The sequence below is a fragment of the Nannospalax galili genome, unplaced genomic scaffold, assembly GCF_000622305.1.
Source record: "Nannospalax galili isolate Female #2095 unplaced genomic scaffold, S.galili_v1.0 scaffold1398, whole genome shotgun sequence".
Lineage (NCBI taxonomy): Eukaryota > Metazoa > Chordata > Mammalia > Rodentia > Spalacidae > Nannospalax > Nannospalax galili.
This window is the reverse complement of record NW_008342016.1, coordinates 845,446-858,861: the sequence shown is the minus strand read 5'-3', so window position 1 is coordinate 858,861 and position 13,416 is coordinate 845,446. Positions and strand designations below refer to the sequence as shown.

Below are 13,416 nucleotides of genomic sequence, written 5' to 3'. Positions count from 1 at the left end.
CCCAAGGCCCTAGGTTCAATTCCACAGTACTGAAAAAAAAAAAAAAAAAGAAAGAAACATAGAAAATTAGCAATGGTCACTATTAATACACAACTGGTCCTTTATAACAGTGTAGGCAGTAGGGACCACCTCTGGTTTGTGATAATAAAGCCTCACCACAACAGAAGTGCTGATATTTCTGTTGCTATAAGCTGTGGAAGGAAGGTGTCAGAAGATAATTGTTCAGAGACACAAAAGTTCATCACTGACTCACAGGAGTTGTTAGCTTTGCAGTGCTGTCCACGTTCCAAGATATACCCTTCCTCGCAGAGGCACTGGTGATGGCCATGTTTGTTTTCACACTTCTGGTCACAAATTCCCCATATCTGGCAATCATCAAAAGCTGCCACAAGAGAAAAGCATGTTCATAATCATGTCTATCAGCATTTCCTGAGTATTCCCACACAGAAACCTTGGACATGATTCCTAAGAATATAGTTTTTCCCTGTCCAAAGTACCCGCTAGAGGCTGGAATAGGATCCAGGCATACCAAAGCACAACAGAAAGCAGAAACTTATACCAGGCATTTTCATCAAGGGAAAACCCAGGAGGATTTAAACTGTCTTTAAAATCTACGCAAAAGTTCACTTCTACAGATGATGCACAGAACTGTTTGTACCCACAGTCCTGTGTTGTTGTGGTTCATTTATTAATATTGGCTTATAAGATAACATGCTTCTCTTTGAAACTGTGCTTTCCAAATAGCAGCCATCTGTCCCCATGACTACCTAAACATATTTGATTAATGAAATTAATAGTTCAGTTTCCCAGGCATGTGTGCTACACTTTAGGTCCTCAATAACTATATATGATTACTGGTTACCAGATGAGTGAAGATACAGGAATATTTACATTAGCCACAAAGTTCTGTTGGGCAGAACTATTTCAGAAGTTTTGACTTGCCTTATACCTGGCCCCTTAAGAAGACAGTCTGTGACTGAAAATAAAGTATTTGGAAAGTTTTAATTTACCCAGCTGGCTTTCCTTTGATCTCAAAGTCATAACCAACATTAAAATTATCTGAAATGAAAAATATTTCCCGCTTGTTCATTAATTATTCATACATTAAATAAGCATTTATTGAATGCTCCTTACATAAGAGATGTCCACTGTCCCCCAAAATCTCAGTTCTACTGTACAAAAAGAGTTTCAATATAAATGATATAAACAATGTGGGGGATAACACAACATGGTAAAAGTCTTTCTTAATGATTGTAAGCTTTGAAGGATGCATAAATTGTCCTATTCCTTGTAGACTAGTGCCAAATATCCTCCATGTCCACAACACCTCTCCATCTAACTGTGCCCTTCTCTTCCTCCTGGAAGCATGACACCCTCAGTCTAGGCCTACAGGCCTCCCATGCCCTCTGGCATTAGGAAATCCAGAAGATTAGAAGTTCTGAAAACACTGTACCCTTGGGTCTAGAATTCTCCAGACCTGATTTTACTGTAGCAAATGTCCAAGTTCTACAAGGCCCTCTGGGTGCCCTGTCATCCCAATGACTTCCAACTAGAAAAGCCCAGAACAGTCCTGGGATCAAGCTAATGTTCTAGTTTTCCCTCCGGACCAAACACATCAACATTGGCTAAGCATATCTTTCTTGCCAGCAACTGTAACTAAGCAAAGTAAAAATAATAATGATTACTATTAGCAAATCTGGGTGCAAGGCCCTCGTGGACAGTCTTCTCTATGTCCTCAACTTCAGCCCTGAGCAAACTCCATCTGACCAGAGGCTTCACCTCAGTGGACAGGAAAGCAAGGCTATTCCTCAAGTTACCAGGATGTTAATTACATTTATTTTTGTGTGTGTACGTGCACACCCACATTCCACATCATGTGTGTGGAGGTGAGGTCAACTTTCAGGAGTTGGTACTCTCCTTTTATTATGTGGGTTCCAGGAATTGATTTCAGATTGTTAGGCTTGGAGACAAGTGCCTTGATCCATTGAACCATCTCACTAGCATATTGTCTAATTTTTTAATTTTTATTTATTATTTTTATTTTATGTGTATGACTATACTGCTTGTATGTATATAAGTACACTCATGTCGTGCAAGGCCTAGTGGAAGTCAGAAAAGGTTGTCAGAGTCCCCTGGAGCTGGAGTTATGGACAGCTGTTAGCCTCCATGTGGGTCCTCTGCAAGAGCAGCTGGTGCTCCTAACCACTGAGCCAACTCTCCAGCCTTGCCACTGCCTAGTTTTGATTGCAAAACCCATGAGACTATAGCTAATGGTTTGGAGTCAGGTGGCAGCAGGAGTCTGGATAGCAGAAGGAAACTAAGGGTAAACTTAGAACATGGCATCTGAGGCCCTCCCTGTCATGTGTGCTTTGAGTGAATTACAGATTTGAATAAGTGTATAAGATTACTGTCTTTTTTGGGGAGGGGTTAGACAGTCTCCCTGTAGCCCCAGCTGGCCTGGCACTCACTATATAGACCAGGCTGGCCTCAATCTCATAGAAATCCGCCTGCCTCTGCTTATTGCTGGAATTAAAGACATGCACCACCATACCCATTTATTACTGCCATTTTTAATAACTGAATAAGATATCAAATCCTTTGCTGGACATCAGTACCAGGACTAAATGGTGAGACCATATCTCAAAAGAAACAGCAACCAAAAAATTTGAAATTTAATTCAAAAAATCTTCTTAGCTTAGACAGCTTAGGATACCTCTGGTCTATCTGGCTGGTGACTCCCCCCCCCCCGCCACCTGCCCCAGCCCGCCATGCTGAATGACCTCCCTGCCCTGACCCTACACCACAATGTCATTCTGTCAACAGCATGTCCTGTCAATCAGAAACAATGAGCGCAGTAAACTGTTCCCAAATGCCACAGAGGCTCCACTGCCAGGTCAAGACTACCAGGGGCTGATGAATGGTGGAAAGACACGAGATTCCATGTCAACATTACTAGATTTTATTCTTGATTACCACGGAGGCATTTAGTGGAAGGACATGCCTAAGAGGGTTTCTAAAACCTAAGCTAAGTTGAAATGTTTGCAAGAACAAACTTAACAATTCCCTTAAAATCTCAACTCAGCTTAAGTGACTGTATCTGATTTCATGATGCCATATAATTAAATGAGAGTTTTCTTCAGTCTTCTTTGAAACAAATATGAAATAAGAGTTAAGCCAGCTTCAAAATTCAGAGGCATTACTGAAGGACAGGGAAGGTCAAGAAAAGGTCTCTGTGGGTGTCAGGAAGCCTTCCAGTCACAAAGGCCCGACTTCTGAGCTTATCTTCAAATGAGGTTGTCTGTAGTAATGTCCCAGAACCTGGAGGACTGAAGGGATCCTATAGTAGAACTAGTACCTCAGTGTTGCACAGTGCTGTTTCTACTGCACTACGAGCTCAATATTTGCAAGAACAAACTAATAATTTGTTAATAAACCCCCAAACGATCTGCACAGCACAATGAGGCCATTTTTCTGCATCATATCATTAGTAGGCAATATGTAAAATCTGATAACACAATAACCTTGCTATGTCAGCTTTTAATTTCTTAAAGCACTATACAAAACTGAAATGACTTGAACCCCTGACATTTGAGAAATTCTAGATACTTGGAAATATAAGGCTCAGTTCATCACAGCCTTACATATTAGAAAGACAGAAAACGTACTGAGTCTAAAATAGGAGGGGGAAAAAAGCCTGAGAACAGGTTGTAGGCATCACAGGACTGAACCAGGGGATACTGTAAGAATAATCACTTTAAATGAAAAGGCTCTGTGGTTTATCCAGTTTCCAAGCAAGACAGACAGCTGAGCCCCAGCTTCACTTCAGGGTTTGTGAAAGAAAAAAAGAAAAGCTGATGTAATACCGAGAATGCGGCTGCTGGTATTTCTATTGGAATTCCTTTTCTACTAAGAAAGGGGGTAATGCCTAGAGAAGTGGAAACCAGATTGGCCACATGGTGACAGCCAAAGGGAGCAAAGAAGCTTGGCACCTGCCAAAGACAAAGGGGTAGTCTCACCCCACAGATGAGCGCCACCCCAGAAAACAAGATGCTGCCCACACAAGGATGCCAGGGGAAAGGGGTAGGGCCTACAAAGTTAAACAGGGAGGTCTACCTGCCAAATGAGGACAAGTCTGTCCTCGAATCCCCAGTGCACTGAGACTAAAACATGCCCCAACCATCTCAGTGTCAGAGAATATTTTATCTACAAAATATTCTGAAATGATCAGAAACCTGGAGAGTGTTTTTGGTAAGTTATAGATCCCTCAGTCTCCAGGATCTGTCAGGCTGATATAAACTGAACCACAGGCATTTATATAGCCCAGACTGACATCAAACCTACTATGTAACCAAGGATGAATCCCTGATCCTCCTGCCTCTATTTCCCAAGTGCTGGGATTATAGGTATAAACCACTGAACCAGGAGACCCACTCTAACACATCAAGCCAAATACAGTTACTTAAGAAGAACAGTTGGGTTACAGACATACTTTGGGGTATGATCCTGATATTTAAAAACCTAAATTAGCTGAATATAATAGTACATTCTTATAATCTCAGAACTCAGTATGCAGAGGCAGGAGGATTAAGAGACTGCAGCCTAGGCTGCCTTGTCTAAAAAAAGAAAAAGAAACAAAGGAAGGAAGGGAGGAAGGGAGGGAGGGACAGAAAAAAGAAAAGAAAAAACTACTTCGAATGTCACAAGGCTTCAATTAGATTAGTGACTATAAAAACTCAGTTTTTCTTATTTATCAAAAATTCCAGGGGCTGGAAAGATGGCTCAGTGGTTAAGAGCACTGGCTACTCTTGCAGAGAACCTGGGTTCAATTCCCAGCACCTACATGGTGGCTAACAACCATCTGTAACTTTAGTTCCAGGGGAAGCTGATGCCCTCTTCTGACCTCTGCAGGCATTGCACAACACAGGAACACTTACATACATACAAGCAACACTTGTACACAAAAATAAAAATAAAATATTTTTTTAAAGAGTTCCAAGTTAATGGCCAGCAAGATCGCTCAATGGGTAGAGATACTTGCCAAGCAACCTGAGTTCCATGCCCAGAACTAGGTAAAAGTGGAAGGAAAGAATCAACTGCACAATGTTGCTTCTGATCTCTATATGTGGACTGTGGCACGACCCCTTGCACAAACATACATACACACACACACATACACAAATATAAAATAATTTTTTAAAAGCCGGGTGTGGTAGCACATGCCTTTAACCCTGTTTCTACCCCCCCCAAATAATTTTATCTATTCCTAATAACAACTCCAATTTTGTTTCATACTGACTCCTCCTGCTTTTTTTAATTTTATTTATTCATTTGATCTTTTTTGAGATAAGGTAGCCCCAGCTGGCCTGGAACTTGCTATGTAGACCAGGCTAGCCTTGAACTCACAGAGATCTACCTGCCTCTGCTGGAATTAGTGTGTGCCACCACGCCCACTTTTCTTGAATTTTTTTTTAAAAAAAGAATTCCTCTAGAAGTCCAATTCATTATTCCAAGTATAACTCTCACCCCTCATCAAAGAAGCTTCTTTTTGCAACAGGTGGAGATCTCTGTAATAACAAAGATCAACAACTGGTAAAATGCAGAGAATAAGTGACCATGGGGGCCCCAACCCCAACTGATACATCTACAAAGCAACCCCTACACCTAAGGCTTATAGGGCAGAAAGTGCACCAGGACCCAGCTGATGGATAGTGTCTTCCAGACAAGACAGGGAGGCTGCACCCGTGAAATTGCAATATGTTGCCTAAACAAGATCTGCGTGACAACACCTGTTGACAAGCTCCCTGACAGGTGATCCAATCCCAAGTTCTCAGCCCTAAACATACCCTAAATGGCCTCAGTTGTGGGGGGGGTTGGCAACAAAAATTAAAGAAGAGAACACGAAATATGGGGCGGGAAGGATTGTAAGAAGTTGGGAGACGGGAGGGTAGAAATAAAAAACTACATAAATTAAACTAAAAAAAGAATTCCTTTTTCTAGAATCTAAATGTCCTCCTAGCTATTAAGAGCACTTCTATCTGATAATGCATAGTTAGTTGAAAGCCAGATGCTAAGAATGAAAACCAAATAACTTCATTAGGTTTATTCAAAATCAGTTATTTTTTGCCAAACGGCAGCAAATGTTTTTCAGAAGGAATGCTATTCTAAAAGTTTCTTTTTCATTTATTTATTTATGTACATATGAGTGCACGCATGCCATGGGTGTGTGGAGGCCAGCAGACACCCTGCAGAAGGCAGTCTTTTCCCTCCACCAAGTAAGTTCTGGGAATTCAACTCAAGTCATCAGGCTCAGCAGCCAGCATCTGATGAACCACTGGCCCATGCTGTTTTCAGTATTAAAAACCAGCCTGGCTCTACACTCTAGCATAGAATGTTTAGATGTGTGTGCATAAGTGGGTATGAGTGTGAGAGCTGACCATGAAACAAGAAAGAAACCATGAGAGGGAAAAAGATGCATTGTGGATGGTGGGTGGGGTGGGGCGTGTGTGAACACAGAAGGAGGTTATAGGGTGGGTGGAAGGGGACAGTAGGTGGTCAGGGAGATGAACGAGAAACCGAGGGAAGAATCAACAAAACAGTGTTTGAAAATGCTATCATAAAACCTAGTACTATATGTGGTAATTTAAAAACAAAATTTAAAAACTAACTTCCACATATCTCAAAAGAAAATATGACAGAGCTGCTGTGGCCACCATCAGGTAGTGGGCAGGTACATGTAGCTAGTCAACTCCCCTATCACAAGGCCACTCTCTAGCTTGTCACCTCACAAAAGTTTCTCTGGGTTTCTGACTGCCACCCACAAGTCCAAAGCCCTGAGATCAGAGTTTGTCCCTCAGTGCTGAGATGAACCACTAGGAGCTCCAGCTGCCTCTTACCAATGCAGGTACGGGTGTCGTTGGGGTTGATAATATGAGCTGTGGGACAAAAACATTGTCCTCCATCTGGTGTCTCGTGGCATTGGTACTCACAGTTTAAGACAGAGCAGGAACCCGAACCTAAACAGAGAAGGGAAGAAACACTGTTGGATCTACAGTCTCTGGACAGGATTAGTTTACCTAATAACTTTTCCATTAGTAAAAGTTTCATGAGCATGTAGCAGAGTGGGAAAATCTTTCACTGTCAAACCTTAGTGCAATATTATATAACAAATGCTTTGTTCTTTTTATAACTTTTTAAATGTTATAACTAGTGCTGTGTTCAGGTATATTTATGAAAAGTCAGGTCACAATCTTTGTGTCAAGTGATGGAAGGCTCAAAGAATGGACCAATAATACACCCTAAAAGTGTCAATCATTTCTTACTTCCAATAGTGGGATTTCGGGCACTCCTATATTTTTTTCTTTCTGTTAATGTCTCTTTTCTAAACTTTGAGCAATGACCTCATATCTTTTATTTTTAAGCTTTTATGATAAAACATCCAAAAGTAGGTGGAGGGGGTGAGGTGGCTTCCATAGCTGTCTCAGCATATTTAAATATGACAAGTGTTATCAGCATTGAGGGAGGGGAATCTTTGGCGTTACAGTTACATATGCACTTCTGCACAATCAGTCTAGTCAGTGAACAACTGATGAGATCCAGGTCATAAAGTGTATCCCCCACAGGAAATCAGCTGTCCTCAGAATGATGGGCTTACTGATGAAAGCGGGAGTAATATTCCATCACTAAAAAGTTTTTAATTACTCCAGGAAATTTCTTCATAAACAAGTATGATTATACAATATATCGAATAACACTGTATGGCAAATTCAATTTTACTACTGGAAAATAACTCAAAGTACCTATCTTAAGGACACTGAAAAATAATTCAACATATATATCCTAGGAGCCAGCTTTCTCCCCCCACCCCCTTGGTACTTCCAAATAAGACCTTTCCCCATAAATATAAGACAAAAACAGAGGACATAGTTTACTAGACAGGCTACTTGCCTAACATATATAAATACCTAGGTTTGGTCCCTAGCATCACAACTATAGCATTATCACAATTATTAAAATAAATTTCCCTATTGGAAAAAGACAGTTAAGTACCTTATCAAAAGATGGCAAATACATCTTCATTCCATTCTGACTTCAGCCAAGTGGCATCTGTGGTCAATGCCCTGGCAAACATGGCTCAGCAGAAGGTTAAAACTGAGTGATAGGGTCTGTCTGCTCTTTCCCCCATTGTGAAACCAAACCTAGGTTAGCCCAAGTTTTATTGCAAAACTGACATGTCAGTGAGCTTGTATACGCAAGCCACTAAGTCAGAGTACTTTATGGACATGCCAACTGACATACTCTGCCACTGAGAATCTACTCAAGGAAAAAACAGTCGAGCGTGATAGCACATGCCTTTCATCCCAGCACTCGGAAGGCAGAGGCAGGCAGATCTTTGTGAGATCAAGGCCAGCCTGTTCTACATAGCAAGTTCCATCCAGGCCAGCTGGGTCTACAGGGAAATTCTGTTTCAAAAAGACAATAAAGGGCTGGAGAGATGGCTCAGTGGTTAAGAGCACTGACTGCTCTTGCAGAGGACCAGATTCGATTCCCAGCACCCACATGGCGGCTATGAACCATCCTTAATTCCAATTTCAGGGGAATCTGAAGCCCTCTTCTGACCTCCGCAGCATTGCACAACACGGGTGCACTCACATTCATGCAGACAACACACTCGTACACATAAAATAAAAATAATAAAATATTTTTTTTTAAAAAAGACAGTAAAAAAGAAGGGCTGAAAGCTACCCACATACATTTGTACACTCACCACAGTATCTTCCACTTGTGGCGTTGTTTTCATCTTCTCCTCCTGGACAGTCTAAAACCCCGTCACAAACCTTATCAATTGAGATACAATGCCCAGACATTGGGCAAGCCCATTCTCTTGGGTAACATGAATTATGTTGATTGCTATCTGTAAGAAAATAAAAGCTATGTATGAAATGCTCAAAAAACAAAACAAAAAAAAAATTTAAAGAGAGCTATGGACCACCCTAGAGGTTGTGTCAACTCTTTGTAATCCACAGCTAAGAAAAGATATAAGCCTGGTAGTAAACAGAAATCCAAATGACCTATTTAATGTAATCAACTCTGACTTCTAACTCTCCCACCAACCCTTCTATTGCAATCCTAAGAAGTGACAAAGTGGAATTAAATTCTACTCCTTCTGAAGCAGACAGCCTCTAGCTATGCTGTAGGAAGTGCAGACCCAAATTATCACCAAATTAGACTCACATCACCCTAAAAGAAGATTTGGTTATTTAATCTTGAATTATATAACCAGGGCCATCAAAGTATCTCCAGCATTCCTGAAGGCTAGGTTTTGATTGTTCAAAGGCTGTTTTATTTGTTTAGTGAAACAATTGGCAATAGAAGAAAAATAACTAGGAAGACCACGTTCTGGAACACCAAAACTACCGGATGCTTCCAGAATAAGCATCACCTTTATTGTATGTGGGACTAGAATGGTGCAGGCAACTTGCTGTATGGAAGCGGGTGTTGGTCCTTGAGAACTGCAAGAACCTCTGATGACAGCAGCAGGGGGAAGAAGTGTGTGCCACTGGAGATGTCCTTATCAAATGACCTTCAAACATGCCCTGCCCTGCACCTGCCTATCCTAAATTCTATCCCAGTGCTCCCAATGCAGCCTAGTCTTTAGCCATGAGTGACTCACTTGAAAATCAGAATTTGCAACAACAAAAAACTAAGTTAAACTGTTACCATAGTCCTAAGTCATTTTAAAAACATTACATTGAACCCCATTTTTCTTCCTTTCCTAGCTTATTATTTTTATTTCACTTTTTCTATTTTGTTCTTGAGACAGGGTCTCACTGTGTAGCCCTGGTTGGTTTGAAAATCATCATGTAGACCAGGTTGGCCTCGAACTCACAGTGATCTCCCTGCCTCTGCCTCCTGAGTGCTAGGATTAAAGGTATGAGCCACCACGCCTGGTCCTAGCTTATAACTTTTACATCAAAATAAGATGTCTTAAAGGGGAAGGAAATGACATAGAGAAGGGAGAGAGACTATTCCACTTTAATGATGGAAAGGGGAGGATTATAATTGAGGCTGCATCAAGTTCTGTCCTTTTTTTATTATTTTTATTTTAAGTGTATGAGTTGTTGCCTGCATGATGTAAGTTCACCCGTACTGTGCAATCCCCACAGAGGTCATATGAGGGTGTTGGATCCCCTGGAACTGGAGTTACGGATGGTTGTTAGCCATCATGTAGGTGCTGAGAACCAAACCCGGGTCCTCTGCAAGAGCAGTCAGTGCTATTAACTGCTGAGCCATCTCTCCAGCCCCAAATTCTGTTTTTAAGAAAAACTGGTGGAGTTAACTCCTTCTAACCCACAAACTAAAATCCCTAAAAATCTCCCTGAACCTCAGCCAAGCCTAATGCTTGTCCCAAAAAAAATTGGTAACAAGGAGGAAAAACTTTATTCTTGGTAGGAATCTTATCTGGTCCTTACTGCATCCATCTTCATCCCCGGCATCTTGGCAGTCATCATCTCCATCACAAACCCAGGTCTGGCTAATGCAGATGCCATTGGAGCAGGTGAACTGGTGGCCACCGCAGGTATCATAGTCTGAAAGAGAGAAACGAAGCACTCAAAAGACAGAGCTCCTGGAGAAAATCAAAGTGCTCATTCACTGCCCACATCCATTTCCTAGAAACTGAAGATTCTACATCAGTTTAAGCCCTTGAGTACCTTGACAAATTTTTTTTTAATAGGAAGAAGAGGAAAAGGAGGAAAAAATAATAGCAGCTTTGGCTCTAAATTCTGTTTCTCAAGAGAAAAACGGAGAACAGAAAATGTGTAGTGACTGAGATGCTATACCTGCATTTACTTAACTTTATCACAGGCACTGCAACTGTTATCTAGGAGCCATGGTGCCACATTTTCTTTATTGCAATCACTGAAATAAAGCCCAGGTTCCACAAAGGAAATCAGGCATAGCTCCTAGAAAACTAGGGAGATGTTGACAATTGTCAACAACCCTAGCCAATCAAAGTAGGTAAGGGATCATTCCAGTTGGTAAACGTGGTGGTATTCATGGTATCGTCTAATTTCACTCTATTATCAAAATTATCAATATGCCTTGTACCCCTGTAGCCAAAGGAAAGAATGCAAACTGTCCATCAGTAACTCTACACAGATTCTTGGAGGACAAAGGAATTCAAGTCAAACAACAAGGTTGGAGCTAGAGCCCTTCCATAATCTTCTGGTTCAATCTGCCAAACACAGAAACTCTTCTTTGAGGCACACACAAAAAAGGTGTATTGGTGGGGGTAAAATACCCATAACCTCATGACCCAGCATAAGGAAATCACCGTACTGCAATTGCGTTCATCACTATTATCTTCACAGTCATTGTCGTGGTCACAGATAAAGGAGCGAGGAATACAGTCTCCATTGCCACACTCAAATTCATTGTGCATGCACAGTCCAGCTGAGACACGGTGAGGAAGAGAAAGAAACAAGATCATTTCAATTTCCTTGTCACTACTTTCATAGGAGTATTCAACCTCAAGTTTAAAAAGAGACTTATTAGGCAGTAGGGTGCTGATACAATCAGTCCTTTAGGAACAGCAAGGTCCTGGTGTAAGTACTCCGCACCAGAGGCTGATTTCAAACTATTAACATGAATTCAGTAAGCATGGGCTTGGGAAGTGATGTCTGTAACTGGCCCTCTCAACTCAGTACAAGCCAGACTCAACACATCACTGCACCTCTCGTGTATATGACTTACTGCAGTTAGCTTCATCAGAGGAATCTCTGCAATCAACTTTCTGATCACACTTCTGACTCATGTTGTAACAGGCTCCATTGGCACAGGTAAGCTGATCACATGTTGGGTAATCTGTTTTTAAAAAAAAAGAATGGAGACAAACCTTCAATTAAGACATGCTTTCAACAAACATTTCCTAAGTGACTACTACAGATTACACTTGGTTGAGGGAAGGGGACATTAATCAAATAACCACACTCAGCAAATGACATACAGCATCATAGAAAGAGGTGGGAGCCAAGAGATGGCTCCCTGAAGAAGTGAATTCTGAGGTGAAAACTAAAGAATTATAAAGAGGCAGGCACGGTGCACATGCCTTTAATCTCAGCATTCATGAGGCAAAGGTAGGCGGATCTTTGTGAGTTCAAGACCAGCCTGGTCTACATAGTGAGTTCCAGTCCAGCTGTGTCTACAGGGAGACCCTGTCTCAAAAAGACCAAGAAAAAAATAATAATTATTATTATAAAGAATGTGATGATTCAAAATGGAACTTCCTATCACATAATACAAATAATATCCCAGGAAACTTCCACACATGTTCTGGGAAATGGAAATTCCTCTCCCTGGAAGGTTAGAGGAAGACTGTAGGCCTAGAGGTAAGAAGACTTGGGCCTAAGCCGGGAATGCCACCCAGTGGCCATTTACTTTTACTCAGATTGCTGATCCTGTCACCATATATAAATAATTACCACAGGATAGAGGGTCCTAAGAAGACAATGTAGTAAGGAGCTTTGAAAAGATAATTGCTCCCCAAGTCATGCTTCAGTACCCATAAACAGACTCCAGGACTACTTTGTGAGTACCAAATCCAAAGATCCCTAAGTTCCTTATACAAAATGTTGTGATATTTGTATATAACCTATGTATATCATACCACATACCTCAAATTGTCTTTAGATCATTTATAATACCACATACAATGCAAACGCTGCATAAATATGTTATACTGTATTATTTGGGGAATAACAACAAAACGAAAGTCTCTATATCTTCAGTACAAACACAATTTTTTGCAATTATTATTAACCTTAAACTTGTGGTGACCACAAATATGACTTTACTTTTGCCACATTACATATATGTAAATATAGATATAGACATAAATGTATGTGTACAGTCACCTCAGTATTAACTATGTGCTTAATTCTGGTTTCCGGGTTACAGCAGACTATCAGAATGTTCACTGAAGGAAGAACACACTGTCTGCTCATCCTCTGTATCCGTACTTAAACGTGTGTCCTTTATGACTCCCAACTGTAGGCTTGATTCTCTTAGTTGTATGTTTTGCCCATGACATAATGAAGCTAAGCTCAAGGATCACGTCTTACTTATTTTAGAATCATTAGCAGTAAGAACACAAACTGGAACAGTACTCAATGTACTCGAAAATGCTCAACATTAGCTAGGCATGGGAGATCAGACCTATAAATCCAACACTCAGGAAGCTGAGGCAGGAGGATTATTGTAAGTTTGAGGATAGTCTGGGCTACATATTTCCAGGGTAGCCTGAGACACAGAGTGAGACCCTATCTCAAAAAGAAGAGGAGGAGGAGGAGGAGGAGGAGGAGGAGGAGGACAAGGAGGAGGAAAAGGAGGAGGAGGAGGAGGAGGACAAGGAGGAGGAAA

General features: G+C 41.1%; 1 protein-coding gene across 1 annotated transcript in view; it reads right to left on the bottom strand.

Moving 5' to 3' along the window:
* The window catches only part of Lrp2 (LDL receptor related protein 2), a 172,310-nt gene that overhangs the window by 112,035 nt on the left and 46,859 nt on the right, over nucleotides 1-13,416 (bottom strand). Inside the window, exons 5-10 of the mRNA XM_008837820.3 lie at nucleotides 11,752-11,862; nucleotides 11,338-11,451; nucleotides 10,470-10,586; nucleotides 8,765-8,911; nucleotides 6,894-7,013; nucleotides 254-382 (exon numbers count right to left, since the gene is read on the bottom strand). Of these exons, the coding sequence (XP_008836042.1) occupies nucleotides 254-382; nucleotides 6,894-7,013; nucleotides 8,765-8,911; nucleotides 10,470-10,586; nucleotides 11,338-11,451; nucleotides 11,752-11,862 (738 nt within the window). The remainder of the gene's footprint in view (nucleotides 1-253; nucleotides 383-6,893; nucleotides 7,014-8,764; nucleotides 8,912-10,469; nucleotides 10,587-11,337; nucleotides 11,452-11,751; nucleotides 11,863-13,416) is intronic.